Genomic DNA, 13,635 nt, shown 5'->3' with positions numbered 1-13,635 from the left:
TATATTCAGCCAACATTAAACAGGAAAATAGCAGACACTCACCATGGCAAAAAAAATCTCAGAGAATTGACTATTTTAGCAGAGCTTTAAATTAATTTTCTGTTCCAACTAATTTGTTCTTATAGTGTATATATAGCTAGTGCAAATTATGTAACATTTTATTTTGAGACAACACGTGCAAACTTTAAGCAAATGCAGGTACCTAAGTCCACTTTAGGTCCAGATATTCAGCAAGGCTGAGAACCTCAGCTCACTGACTAGCCTCAGTCGCCATCTGGCTCTTACTGAAGAATTGCTAGTAGCTCTCCCCCCCCCCCCCCCAAACTTATGAAAATGGGAAGACTGAGAATTTTTAATTTTCTTGTATTTTCATGCTTGCCAGGGTCACTGAACAGATGATACCAAGTTCTAGCAGATGCGCAACAGCTTCATAGTGGTTGAAAAATGAGAGCTTGAGATTACTTTACACTTGTAAACCAGCAGCTTTGATTTTTCACTAGTTATTAGTTTTCTTGATGGGTTGTTTGATTGCTTGTTTTCCAACACAGCTCATTTTCAGTACAATCAGGCTTTGATTCAGTGAGAATTGCAAATGCACATAGCTCTTAATGTATTCTAAAGCAAAGTAGCTAGACCATTCCCCTCCTTCCTCTGAGTAAGTCATCTTAAGCTTCCATGTTTTCAATGCATCACAAATTAGGCTCATTGCTTACCATATGGCAGTGAGATCATCACAGCAACTCTGTAACTTCCTTACCTCTTTTTAAAGCAACTGGAAAGTCTGATTCTTCTTCCAGTCTAAAAAAGACTATGTTTATAGCAAGAGGAGACTTAGCCTTTTTTTTTTTTAAAGCACATATATTACAGTTACTAACAAAGATAACAAGGTGATCTTCACTACTATTCTTTTTTTTTCTCAACATGTTTGTTAGGGGTGTTAAGCATGAGAACAGACCAACGTAATGATGGAGATGCGACGCTCCTGCTCTGCTTATGGTGTATAGTGATAGATGTCATGATTTCAGTCTATTTTAAAAGAATGTGATGTCTGAAGAAACTGTAGTAAACACAGAAATATTTTAACTGTTTAGCCTACTTTATCCTAAAAGCAGGAATACAAACTCAAATTTTGCTTTTTACAAGCTTCTTTTAAGTTGCTTCAGCATACGGAAAGAGGCTGTAGAGTGGAAATCCTTTGTCAGAAAGTGATCTTGTTACTACTGTGCTGTCAAAATATAATCCAAATTCTAATCTTGGTTCAATTATGGCAGATGTAGTTCCTTGAACTGTCTGCAAGATTTTGGTCTGCACCAGGGGTTTAGTTAAAGCAAGCACAAGAAGTGTCAGGCATCATTTTTTCAGTGCATTACTAATTGACAGGAACATGCAGCGTTAGATAAACCGCTCCTTTATAAACATGTCAGTTTATCTGCTTTTTTCTACAACAGCACCTACATGCTTGACCTTTTTCTCAAAGCTTCAGATGAAATTTTGTTAAGCAACCAACCACTCTGCTTGTTGCTGCTGTGATAGCCAGTCCTGTTCTCTCCACAATGCCCAGTATCTGTCTTGCACCAGCTGTTACGTACGAGTGTGGGGACTACATGGTCTGGAACAGGATTATGCCTTTCAACAACAGTGATCAGCTCAGCCACCTCATGAAACTTCACCTTACGATTTGCTTAGTAAATGGTAATGCCAAGAAATAAGTTGTAGTGCTCTTGTCAACATGTAACTTTAAATGCCTCAACTTGAAATCATTTGAGTAGCAGACAGACCAGAGACTGTATTAAGACCTGCGTATTCTGTGATTAGAAAAGATGCAGCATGATCTGTGGCTCTACAAGCCAAGCTGAATTCAGGCAAGCAACTCAGTTGCTCCAAGCTCCTGTTTTCCCACTGGAAGAGGGTTCATACATCTTTTTGAATTGAGGATAGGCTTGCTTGATGAACTTGTGCTAAAAAAAAATAAGTATTTTCCCACTTGGAATACTAGGTCTCTGAACTGCATTATCTATTCCCTTTTTACAATACTCTACCACTCTCCTGCAGAAAATGGAATGTATCATTCACTCCCATGCTGTAGCAGCTATGATCAACATTGCTACTTATACCTATCCTTTATGCCAGAAGCACCAATGTGCCATAGCGCAAGGCATGCACAGGATGACTGTTTCCCATCCTGATATACTTTCTGTAATCATGTGATACTCGGAAAATGCTGCTGCCAAAGTTTTCTTTTAAAGTAGCTGAACTCAGGTAAACATTTGATACCTCTTAGTAGAAATGCTTTCTCTTGCCTTTAAGAACTGCTGCAATCAGAGACAGTCCTAAATACACTGCTATCATCCTTTCCTAAAAAGGAGCTAGTAAAGAAAAACTCAAGACTTTCAGTATCTCTAGATCTCAAGTCATTTGCTCAAGGCCAAAAAGGAAAACCTTGAAGTTCAAGCTTTGATCATAGGAGCTATTCTAATACTTAAAGCTTGGCTTAAAGACTGCTACAACACAGTACCATTGGCAATTATGGGATGAGGCCTGCGTAATGCAGCTTTTGGGTATAGTGTTGTACAGCCTGGCGTTTATTTTAGCTGTTTGAGATCCATGCTGTAAGGTCAGGCAGCGTTAGAACGAAACATAAAGGAAAGGTTTAAGAGGTAAATCTTTAGTAAAATATATGCCTCTCAGATTTTTCTGTCATGAGCAAATCCAAGACTAATTTTTCATTTGGCCTCTTAAAGCAGATTACATTACCTGAGTACCAGTAGAATGTATACCAGCGTGTTTTATGTTTCCAAATGCTCATAACTGTCTTTACTATAGTTTTGAAGGCAGCGATTAGTTGGAGACAGCGTACCAGATTCTCCTTTCTTGCCTGTGATATATTAGGAAGATGCTGCAGCATTTTTTTTTCCCTTCAAGTCAGTCAGTCGCTCAGTTAAGCTAACAAATCTGTTGTTTCATGAATAGCTAATCAAGTAAAAGGCAATGTAGCAACTCAAGAACTGCACTGTGGAGTTTAAATCAGCAGCTTATTTTCAGGAAAAAATGAGACTACTGTAGCTGGGGGGGAAACAGAGGGAAAGAGAGAAGATATATAAGTCCTTTCTCTTAAAATGGGCTATAGACCATATCTTTCTATCAGCAGCTGACTGACTTGGGCTCCAGAGGAACAGAAGAATTTTAATCTGTGTTTTCTACTAAGACTTTGATTTCTGCGATGACCACAGAAATCTAGTGGGGGAAAAAAAAGTTCACGTCAATTAACCTTGAGAAGTTGGAGCTTATTTACCTTCTAGATTCCAGAAAACATACCATCATCAAGCATCTTTCATAAAGGAGAAATACGAACTATTTGTTACTACCTTGTTTAAAGCATCTTCCCATTTTCTGCTCCAGCATGAGAAATTTATGTTCTGTACCAGTTTGCCAGTCTTAAAGGTTGCAGTTGTTATACCAGAGGCAAGACTGAGGAAGAATCTTTAACCAGACTAAATTTTATGTTATTTCTGAAGGAAGCGATGTGCCATGATCTGAGCACCTGATTACTATTGATTCAGCATGCCCTTGCATTTTTTTCATAATCAAGAAATGTGACTAGTTTTTCTTGAATTGAAAACAAGCTCACAGAATGAGGGAAATCTTAAAACACTATTTTTAATGCATCGGAAAATGAGAGGGGCTGTTTATTTGGCTTCATTTTAAGACTGCAAAATTGCATCATATTTAGCATCTTAGAAGGCTATGCATCTTAAATGATCTACCATGAGAATATTGGAATTTCAACAAAATTACCAGTAGTAAAAACAAATATTTTTGAAAAGAACACATGCTATTTTACTACGTGCTATCCCAGAGGATAAGCTATACAAGCTGTTTAAATAAGGTTGCTTATATTAAATTTGAATGCTATTATGCAGGGCAATGGTTAGTGGATTTTAGTTAAGTTATACTTCTTGTTCCAATCTGCATTTGGATCTAAGAAATAAAACTTCCATACAGAATTATTTACAATTTTAAGTAACCTTAAGTATGGTAAGACACTTCTGATCTTGTATGTTTTGAAAAATCACAATTTACTCAAAAGCAAGTTAGCATGTTTTTGAGGTTAATAAATTGAACTGATTCCTGGACACTGTAACTGTAGAACTGATACTTCTAATCTCCAATTTGCGTTCATGTTGGAGAAAAGTTTAATCTCTCTCCCTGTGATTCCCAATTACTTAAAACCTCTGCTATATTGAAACTGCTAGAAGTTGAGAATAGGACACTGTATGTAGATGGGTTACTGCTGCCAGTCTAATTTAATGTATGGATTTCAAGTATCTAGGAATTTCCATCTCTTCAATCATTTGACTCTGTCTTCAGCAGTAATTACTTATCACTTAACTGAAGCTATTTTCATTAAAGCTTTAATGTGCACTGTCAATTTGAAATCAGATTCTTGTAAGCCAATATATCTGCTGTGAGGCCCATCACAAACAATTAATGGATTTCAGGAAAGTAAATGTGGTGGGGAGAGCTACTTTCCTCCTTTATACCTAAAATTGCTTCTAGTTAAATACATTTGTACTTTAGACTAAGGCAAAGGCAAAAACCACTGAGCCAGCCTTGCTCCTCTGTTCACCAGCTTTGTTGGTCTAACATTTTCCCCCAAGCCTAATTTTTTTCAGTAAAGCAAACTTACAAGGACAGCAGTGTAATATATCCAGGCACAGGTGTCATTCTACAGTGCAGGCAAGCAGATACGTCTTTATCCCCTCTAAAGAGAAAACACAGTTTGTGGCAGGTTCCCACCAAAATAATTCACATTGCCTACCATTCTCAGGGGAAGCTTAGAAATAGTGATCTAGCGATAGGAGTGATCTGCTGCATTCAGCCTGCCCAAAGACAGCATCTTTCCCACAGAGCAGACAGGCAAAACGCCTTGTAGGAAGATGACGTTTACAGTGCAAGAGCAGGAGGGCTGCTGTGTTTCCCAGGAATCCCCAGTAAAAACAGTAGCCAAAGCTAAGCCGGAGAAGTTAACCTGGCAGGACAGAATTTGAGCTATCCTGTAATACAGCAAAGGACTGACATTCAATCCACATACCTGTTTGCTGAAGATGGGGGCTTGAAGCGTTAAGAAAGATTAAATTTATTCTTTGGCAAAAAAACACAAAATTCATCACTCAAGTTTAACTAAAGGATATTTTTTTATTCCCCATTAAGACAGTCTCAAGGACATAAACTAAATGTTGGAAACCCCACAGAAGGGCACATACAGTGAATGTGGTGAAGATGTGAGCAGCCCCAGGGGTTTGAATAAGGTAGGATTATCAGCTAGCCCAAGGAAAAAAACACGTTAAATCTCTGCCAAAGATGTTGCGCTTTCTTCTCCATTTACACCAAAAAAAAGTTTTCAAATCCAACAAAATCCTTGCATCTCTAACAATACATTCAGTCCTGGCTAAAGAGTTTAACAAGATGGCAACAGGACGACTATAATACAAAACTTTCACTACTACACTCTGTACACGCCTGTTGTCCAAGCCCTCCCCCAAACCCAATTTAATGATGGTGCTGCCATTATTTGCTTGCTTGCTGGGCCTGCCTGCGGAGGAGGACATAGATCTTCTCCTTTATCCAGTCTTTATTGTATGGTTGGTATGTCTGAGTGTCAGCACGGTAACTGGAGAAAAGAAAAGAGTTAAATTAATATCAGTCTGTCCTGTTCCACAAACACCTGTCACTCAGGAGATGAGTAAGAACCTGAAACGGAACTTGATGCTCCAAGGACTACTGAGTGACTGTATCACAGTGTGTTCATATTTAAATTCATGGACCTAATTACTTATGGAGAAAGCAAAAAGAGCACCTCAATATTCTAGAGCTCAGAATTAAGAATGGTGCAATCAGGAAGCATCATCTAATTTATTTTAATGAGACAAACACTCAGTTTAACTACTTCAAGCAAGTGTTCAGCATTTGAAGTGTTACACCTATGTTTGGAATCTTTATAAGACCCCCCACAGATGATTTCTACTGATCTATGTAGTCCACTAGGAAGATTTCATATCAGGCCCAGAGAACTCAAGTTATTCAAGATGCTGTTGAACTGAAGTAGATTTAGAGGGAAAGCAAAGTGCATCAAGTTATCTGTTAAAATTCATTCCCTTCCTTCCCCCTTTGGTCCTTAAAGCTGGAGGAGCTTTTTGATGAAGGCGGTACCTTCGGTGAGTGCTTCAAGAGCTACCGAAGTCCTGTCCAAGCTCTAAATCTTGGAACACATTTTTCTAATCAGATTAAGAGAATGATGGTCATTGGTAAGAAGCTAAGTATAAATTCAAAGTTGTTTAACTCAATCCAGAATAATTCGCTGTTATTACATAAGTGAAAAAAAAAAAAACCTAAACACAGTGCACTACTAAGGTAGCAAAAAATAAGTACTCAAGTATTGATAATACTCAAACCCTTTCTGTGGCCTTGAACTAAAACAAAGGCCTTGTTATTTAAAATCCAGCATACTGGTTCAAGGCCACAGAAAGGGCTTCAGTATTATTAACACTTCAGTAGTTTCACTGCAGTATAAGAAACATTATTTTTCAGGAACTGTTAATTATTTTCAATCCAGTTATAATGCTACACTGCAAGATTAGAAAGCAAGCATTTTAGGGATTTTCATGACCCTAGCACACTACATGCTATGTATGCCATCTGGTGGAAAACTAAGCTGAAGCAGAATTTGGCACAACACTAAGTTTATAAGCCTAATTAAGAAAGCCACAAGACTGTAGTAGAAAGCAGTTGCTACTTCCTAAAGCAAGTAGCTAGCTTCAGTCTGTTAGAAGTGAAAATAAAAAAAGGCACGTCTTTTTAACTGTGTCAGGCCAGCACTATGATATCTGAAGATCAAACATGGTAGAATGCCTAGCAACAAGGTAAGCCTGCAGAAATCGTAATATGGTTTTATTTACTCTGTTGACAGCTTTGGTTAATGGACTTTGTAGCAAGTCACTACTGGTGACATAGTCAAATTCTATATGTAAATCAGCATGCAGAGAAAATAATCCGATTTTTTTTTTTAAATAAGTTTTAAACAGAAATTAATTGGCAAAGGTGGTTCACTGTGCAGCTGCACTTGCACTGGGATTTTAGACACAGCAGTACAGTAGCAGGAATATCCATACTGGCTTAAAAAGAGATCCTGGAATTTGTGAGTTCAGCAGACCAAATAATGTTTCTTCTGTTATTTGAGTACTACATTTGTATCTTTATTCCTACAGAACTTCTATAAAGTTTCATACCACTGTCTTCTCAAACCATTAGTTGGATGTTTATAGTGTGGAAATCAGCCATGATCTGGACTAAGGGATTTAGTTGCAATCTTAGTTATAGATTAAGTACTGGAAATTAACACTTGATTTTGCAGTGCAGTCGGAATGCAAGGTATACAAGACCATCTTTGCTCGCAGTTCTATCACAGATGAGAACCAGAGATATAATACTGGATTCACAAGAGCATCCAAATAATTAGCTAGGACTCCCTGAAAGACTGGTACGTTCCTCAATCTCTTAATTAGCATTTACAAAAGGTTCCATCTTGCTACATCTTGATAAAAGCAAACAGTTGGCTGTGATGTGCTTCCACAGATTTCTACCATATTGCTAGTGCAGTCCTCAGTTGCAAAAAAATTGTTAGTCTTTTCGCCTGCTTAAGAATTGGACTAATTTCACAAAGGCAGATCTAACGCTGATTTAAATGGATTCTAGCCAGTCTTAACAAAATCTGTAGCTGTATTAAACTGTTGGACTTCAATATTTGAAACGTTAGGAGCTTCAGTGTGACTAAAACTCAGGTGGAACTGTTAGTTTCTAAGCTTTCTTAAGAGATGCTTTATTCTGATGCAGTTCATATCGGTAGATAATATGGTGTGCCAGCTGCAATACTGCTGCCTTACTAATACAGTTATTGGGGAAAAAAAAAGAACGTTACCAGATTCCACATAAAACATTGAAGAGTTTATATGGAAGACTTCTGACAGGCAGAAGTAGGGAGACTAGTGATCTTTTCTATTCTGAAGTTTAAAAAGTTTGAGACGCCTCATGTAGCCTGAAGTAAAAAATAGCTAGAAAATAATACAGTGAAATTATATTTACTACATATTATGCACATTAACTCTTAGAAGCAACAATTGTTTCCCCCCAGTGGAAAAAAAAGGAAAAAAAAGCCATCTCTACATCCAGAAAAGAGAGAATTTGTCTCTCCTCCCACAGCTCACACAACTGAACTTACACCAGACAGCTGAGGTCTGCCAAATCATCAATAAAGTCAAACAACTGGCTGATATCGTATGTAATGGATGGACTGTTGGGATTCATTCTCTTCAGATGCTCTTCATACATTTTACAGACTCCTACAGAAAAAGAAAAGCTTGATAATGCGATCTTGAAACTTTATTTGCTGCAAATTCCTTAGATATTAAACCACAGGTGACAGGAAAGTTTAGAGATTTGACTACCATTTTACCATGACTACCATTAAAACACAGATATGAATTACGTATTCAGATTTTGCAGAGTTGAAATACCTTTGTCCTAGTTATCGGTACTGAAACAAAACACTACAAAACCAGGTAAAGTGCATATAAAGAAGCATTATCATGATCTAGGAGAAAAAAACTTTAGTTTTATCACTTCAAAGGCAAAACTTTCCAAGCAGTAAGTGGTAACAGAAATCTAAAATTCTTTCTAATGGTTTTAAGACAGAAGATGTAACATATATTCCTACTGTAGAAGGATCTGAGAAAGAGAATAATTAGCATCAAACAAAGCTACTACTTAGTTCTCATGAGAGAAGTCATTCTTTATTAAAGGGTCAAATAGGGCAACTGATTACCTAAAAGCGAGTAGTGCCAATACAAGCCTGTATATGAATTCAGATCAGTTTTGTTTAATGGTAATTCGGATACACTTGAGAAGAACACGGTAATAATGTGGGAACTGAGATTTTAGGTGGTCTTTACTCCAGCTTTGTTTGCATCGCAAAACTTGTTGGAATTAGAATTTTTAATGTTCAGTGGACTTGGACATTTACATTATAGAGCTGTATGGCTGTCATCGTTCCAAGCTCATTTTTTGTGTCTTAAAGTCACATAGAATTGTTTTCTGGCACACATGCCACCTGTTTGTAAAACAAGTGTCGATTATGCACATACTTTTATTGTACATGTTACTTGTAATAGCTATCTTTCCTTTACATGACTAGCACAAAAATTAATGAGAAAGTTAGGCTCTGATCCTGCAATGAAAATGCATTCAAAAAGGTCTACTGCAAGGCCACCAGGGTGGTGGTATCATCTAATCTCCTGAAGTGACGTGGTTCAATCTACTTACTTGCAAACTATTTTTAGCGTGCAAGAACACTAGTAAACTGAAAGAATGAGACATTTTTGCAGTTTTTGTGACTTCTCTTGGGAATAGCAACTTGTTCACTTAACAAGCAAGCTTTGGGAATATGTCAAAAAAAGATTTTAACAACAATTGCCCATTATCATGACTGCAGAAGCAATGATACCCACCTTCCATGCACTCATTCACTGATTCATAATCAGCATATGTTCTGCCTTCTGGCCTCTTGGTGGGCTGAACAAGTAGAATTGTGTGAGACTGGGCGGGGGGGGAAAAAAGCCATGAGTTACTTCCAAAATTATTAATATTTGAATGAAGCATGCAAAGATTAAGCTACAGGGATTTTTGGCCACCAAATCATTAGACAAACTGGGTTGCACTAAATATATCTGTCCCCAGTGTTACTTCATGACACCTATCACACACAACTTCGGTGTGTAAGGATAAATCTGAGGACTAAGATGGTAAATTCTTAAAACTTACACAGCTATCACATACCTCTAAAAACAAGCACTGTATTATAACATGGATCTGGCAATTGAGGAGACAGTTTTTTCCAAATGGCACTTACTTTTCATATATGTTGTGTTAACAATTTTTGTTTCCAATCAGTTCTATCCATCCTTAAAATGTTTTCTAAATGGGTAAAATCACTAGTAAAGCACCTATTGTGTTGAAGAACCACCACAGAAATAGTATTTTCTACTTAAACAGAAAAGCAAAGCAATAACAGTCAATCTATAATAGCTGTCCAATTAGCACATTCGCTTATTTCATTTTAAATGCAGACTGTTAGTATGATTTAAATACCCCAAGCAGAGATCAAAAGCGAGTCTAACTTAACTTTACCATCAGTCTCAGCTCAAATATCCTAATGCAAAAAGTTATTTTGAGTTATTCATTCAATTTCAAGAGAACATAAATTATAAAGCTGTATTTAGTGTTCAAGACTATTTCTTGAAAACAGATGCACTGATTCTTAATACCTCAGTGAGTCTACTGAACAGTAATTATGACACAGATAACTGTTCCAAATGTCAGAGCCTGTAAATTTGCTTTTCTGCAGGAAAGACTTAGGGTGTTGTACATTGTGTGGCTTACATTACTTCTGTAATATTTTTCACTAGAGTACAGAAATGTGAACAAACAACAGGTAAGATTTTTGAAGTATACATGTCCCTGACCTAATTAAGAGTTATAGATCACAGAAATTTTGTAAGCACGTTAGACAACACCATTCCATTAGTGTCAACTGAATCCAACATTTTCAATGCTAATAAGTGAGGTGAGCACACAGCACATAACATTCACGCTGGCAACTGCAGAGTAAGCCACACTGGAAATATAATTACTAAAACATATTGTTGGGTTTAAATTAATTAACTGCTGAGAGAAAACTCCTGACCCATGATTTGGACAGGACAGTTAAGATTCCAGTTCAGTACTCAGATGCAGAAAAATGGCAAAAAAGTTATTAGGATTTGCAAAGAACATATAGGAAGGCAGTAAAGATTTCTACACCACGATTGATAGTATTCCCATGCTGGGAATTAGTTTTCAGTTCTTGAAATGCTGTCTCAAATATCATGATAGAAAGAGATGGAAAGGAGACCAGAAAAAAGTGACACAAAGGAACAGAAAAGATCAAGACTTTTCCCCAATTAGAAACAGAACAAAAGGAGAATTCAGAGCTATGCACTAGAATAAAAATCATGCAAAGACAACTAGACCAGCTAAGTCCACTTTCATGTAGGTCACAGGACACTTAATTTGAATGGAATTCCTCAAGGGGGGGGGGGGGGCTGGTATCTGGCGGTTCCAAAGCCTGCTGTACTTAACAGGCTTGTCGTACTAGGGAGTCTAAATCATTCTGCCAAACTTTGATCAAGTTCTATTACCAGCAATATCGCATTTGTTTGCTGATCACTGGTGACAAGGCTTGGTTCTAAGACTTGTAACTTTAACTTCTTGGGAGCATCTGAGCACTAAGGATTCTCTATTAACAGTAATAAAGGAAGTGCTTCAGGCAGCTTAGGAAACTTGCTCTAAAACAGTTGTACTATTTTAGCATCAGAATGTCTTGCAAACTAAACTTATGAGATGTTTGATTCAGGTAGAGTTATACATATTTATCTTTTTCAACCAGGCTCAAAATTAAAGAACAGGTTGGGATTATTTCACAAAACCTAAAAGAGCACAGATAAAAGAGAACTGATTAACATTAAAAAATGATATAATAACTGACTGAATTATGTATTCTGTCTCTTGGTGGAGAACAATTGTAGGCTGTCTGGTGTATAAATACCCAGGCTATCCCTCCTATTCTTTAAACGTTAAACCATCGTGCATGTATGTTCTAACGTTATCCCAATAATGAGATTGCCAGGCATCTAAGTCTCTGATTTTAAGTGATTCATCACTTAAGACATTTTTCAATATCCATATCAGACACTGGCCTGGGGAATTATTATTCATGCTCTAAAAAGGCATATCTTTCAGCTTTTCTAAGTGCAAAACAGCAATACATAATGAAGACTAGTTTCTGCAAGCCACTAATAATAATTCTACTACACCCATCAAGAAATGAGCCTAAATTATTGCCAGTATTTTTTGATCCTGTTACTACTGACTTTTGTTTCTTCCTCTACTAGCTATTAATTTCTCATCTTCCCCTAAACTAGCTATTAATTTCTCATCTTCCCCTAAAAACCTTAAGGAGGAAAAGGATAAAAAAAATCAAAATATATATCTCAAATTTAAGAACTTCCCACATTTTTACTCTAAAGAAAAAAAACTTTTTGAATGATTTTATGAAATTGCTCCTCCTCTCCCTCCACAGGAGGGCCAAAGAATGACAAACTTAGAAGTACAAGAGAAGTTTCCTCAAACTATTAGCTGCCCTACTGAATACATGCTTAGGCGACAGAGGCCAAATCCAAGTTTCCTATGGGTATAAATCCTGTTGTTAGGAAAAAGAAAAGTGGTGGTGGATGATGCAGAAACCCTTGTTTAATCAGACTAGGTTATCAGGAACAGCCCAATAAGAACTCTTACTGTCCTGTTGCAGACTGTGGGTTTTCTTGTGCTTTCCTTTAAAGTGTAATCGAACTGTCTGCTGTTCAAGGAGACAGCAGAGTAGATACCACACTGGTTTACGTTATATGAATTTTAAACGTCTTGAGAGCTCTTCGGAACGTGCTTTAAGCACATTATTGAAGACATAACCCTGAAAAAACACTTAAGGCAGCACTGACAGGCAAAAACAGGGCATAGGAGTTAGTCAACATCTGTCCAAAGGCGCTTCTCGCAACTGTCGGGGCTATTCAACAATAAGGCAAAAAATGGAAAGGGAAGAGATGCAAACAGTGTGAAGGACAAATAAACAGGCATAGTAAAGTAAAGACAGGCAATATGCCACAAGCGCTCAAAGGACTTTCGGGTATTCCTGCTGGCCAGAAATAGCGGTTTAAGTGGCTTCCATCTTTTCACTTTCGACAACAGGACAGGGCTTGTAGCTGCTTGTCCTAGCAGGAACTAACTACCTGCCCAAGCGCTACACAGGCGGCCACAAGACTTTTGCCCTAAACCCCACAGCGCTTTTTCCACCAAAGCGCAACGTCTTGCTTGAGCAAAACCCACGTTTACTACATGAATGCGACAAGCTGCTACGACCAGCGGGCCGGTCCCGCAGCCCGCCAGCACGAGCTGCCCCCCCACCCCCCGCTCCGCTCCGCCGCGCCGAGCGGCAGCGGGGCGGCAGCAGCAGCAGCTCAGGCCCCCGAGGCCGCCGCCGCCCCGCCCGCCTGGGCCGAGCGGCGCTTCCCCAAGGGCCGCGGCCCGCCCGCCCTTTGTGCGCGCCGCAGCCGCGGCCCGCGCCCGCCCCGGGGCCCGCCGCGAGCACGTGCTGCCACCCGCCCGCCCCCGCCGCGGCCTGCCCGCCGCTGCCAGCCCGGGAGGGCCCGCGCCGCCGCCCCCAGGCCGGGAGGTAGCGGGGAAGGGGGGTGGGGGGGGGTGGCGGCGCGGCCGACCGGGGCCCGCTCACCATAGCGGCTCCCGCTCCGCAGCTCCGCCGCCGACTAAGAGGCGCCCGACAATTCCCCCACAAGCCCCCGCGCCGGCCGGAAACGCCTCGCTAACGGCCGACCATAGACGACGAGGTGCTAGACTGCCGCGCACGCGCACGGCGCGCGAGAGCGCGCTGCCACACGGCAGGGCGCGGAGCATGCCGGGAACGACCGCCCACGC

General features: G+C 39.3%; 1 protein-coding gene across 1 annotated transcript; it reads right to left on the bottom strand.

Annotated features, from left to right (window-relative positions):
• Positions 1–5,171: 5,171 nt before the first annotated feature.
• Positions 5,172–13,630, bottom strand: ERH (ERH mRNA splicing and mitosis factor). Its single transcript, XM_068946175.1, has 4 exons — positions 13,433–13,630; positions 9,561–9,648; positions 8,276–8,396; positions 5,172–5,671 (listed from the first exon to the last, which is right to left on the bottom strand). Exons 1-4 carry the CDS (start codon positions 13,433–13,435, stop codon positions 5,569–5,571), a joined length of 315 nt encoding a protein of 104 aa, XP_068802276.1. The 5' UTR covers positions 13,436–13,630; the 3' UTR covers positions 5,172–5,568.
• Positions 13,631–13,635: the final 5 nt, after the last annotated feature.

Source organism: Struthio camelus, chromosome 5 (genome assembly GCF_040807025.1).
Source record: "Struthio camelus isolate bStrCam1 chromosome 5, bStrCam1.hap1, whole genome shotgun sequence".
Taxonomy (NCBI): Eukaryota; Metazoa; Chordata; class Aves; order Struthioniformes; family Struthionidae; genus Struthio; species Struthio camelus.
Note: the sequence above shows the minus strand (reverse complement) of the source record. Positions and strands in the feature narration are given on the sequence as shown.

What these genes read in the sequence shown, in the direction of transcription:
- ERH (XM_068946175.1), bottom strand. An exon ending in AGTGAATGAGTGCATGGAAG is followed by an intron (nt 8,397 to 9,560) that starts GTGGGTATCATT and finishes CTTTTTCTGTAG; the next exon opens with GAGTCTGTAAAATGTATGAA. An exon ending in GCAGACCTCAGCTGTCTGGT is followed by an intron (nt 5,672 to 8,275) that starts GTAAGTTCAGTT and finishes TCTTTTCTCCAG; the next exon opens with TTACCGTGCTGACACTCAGA.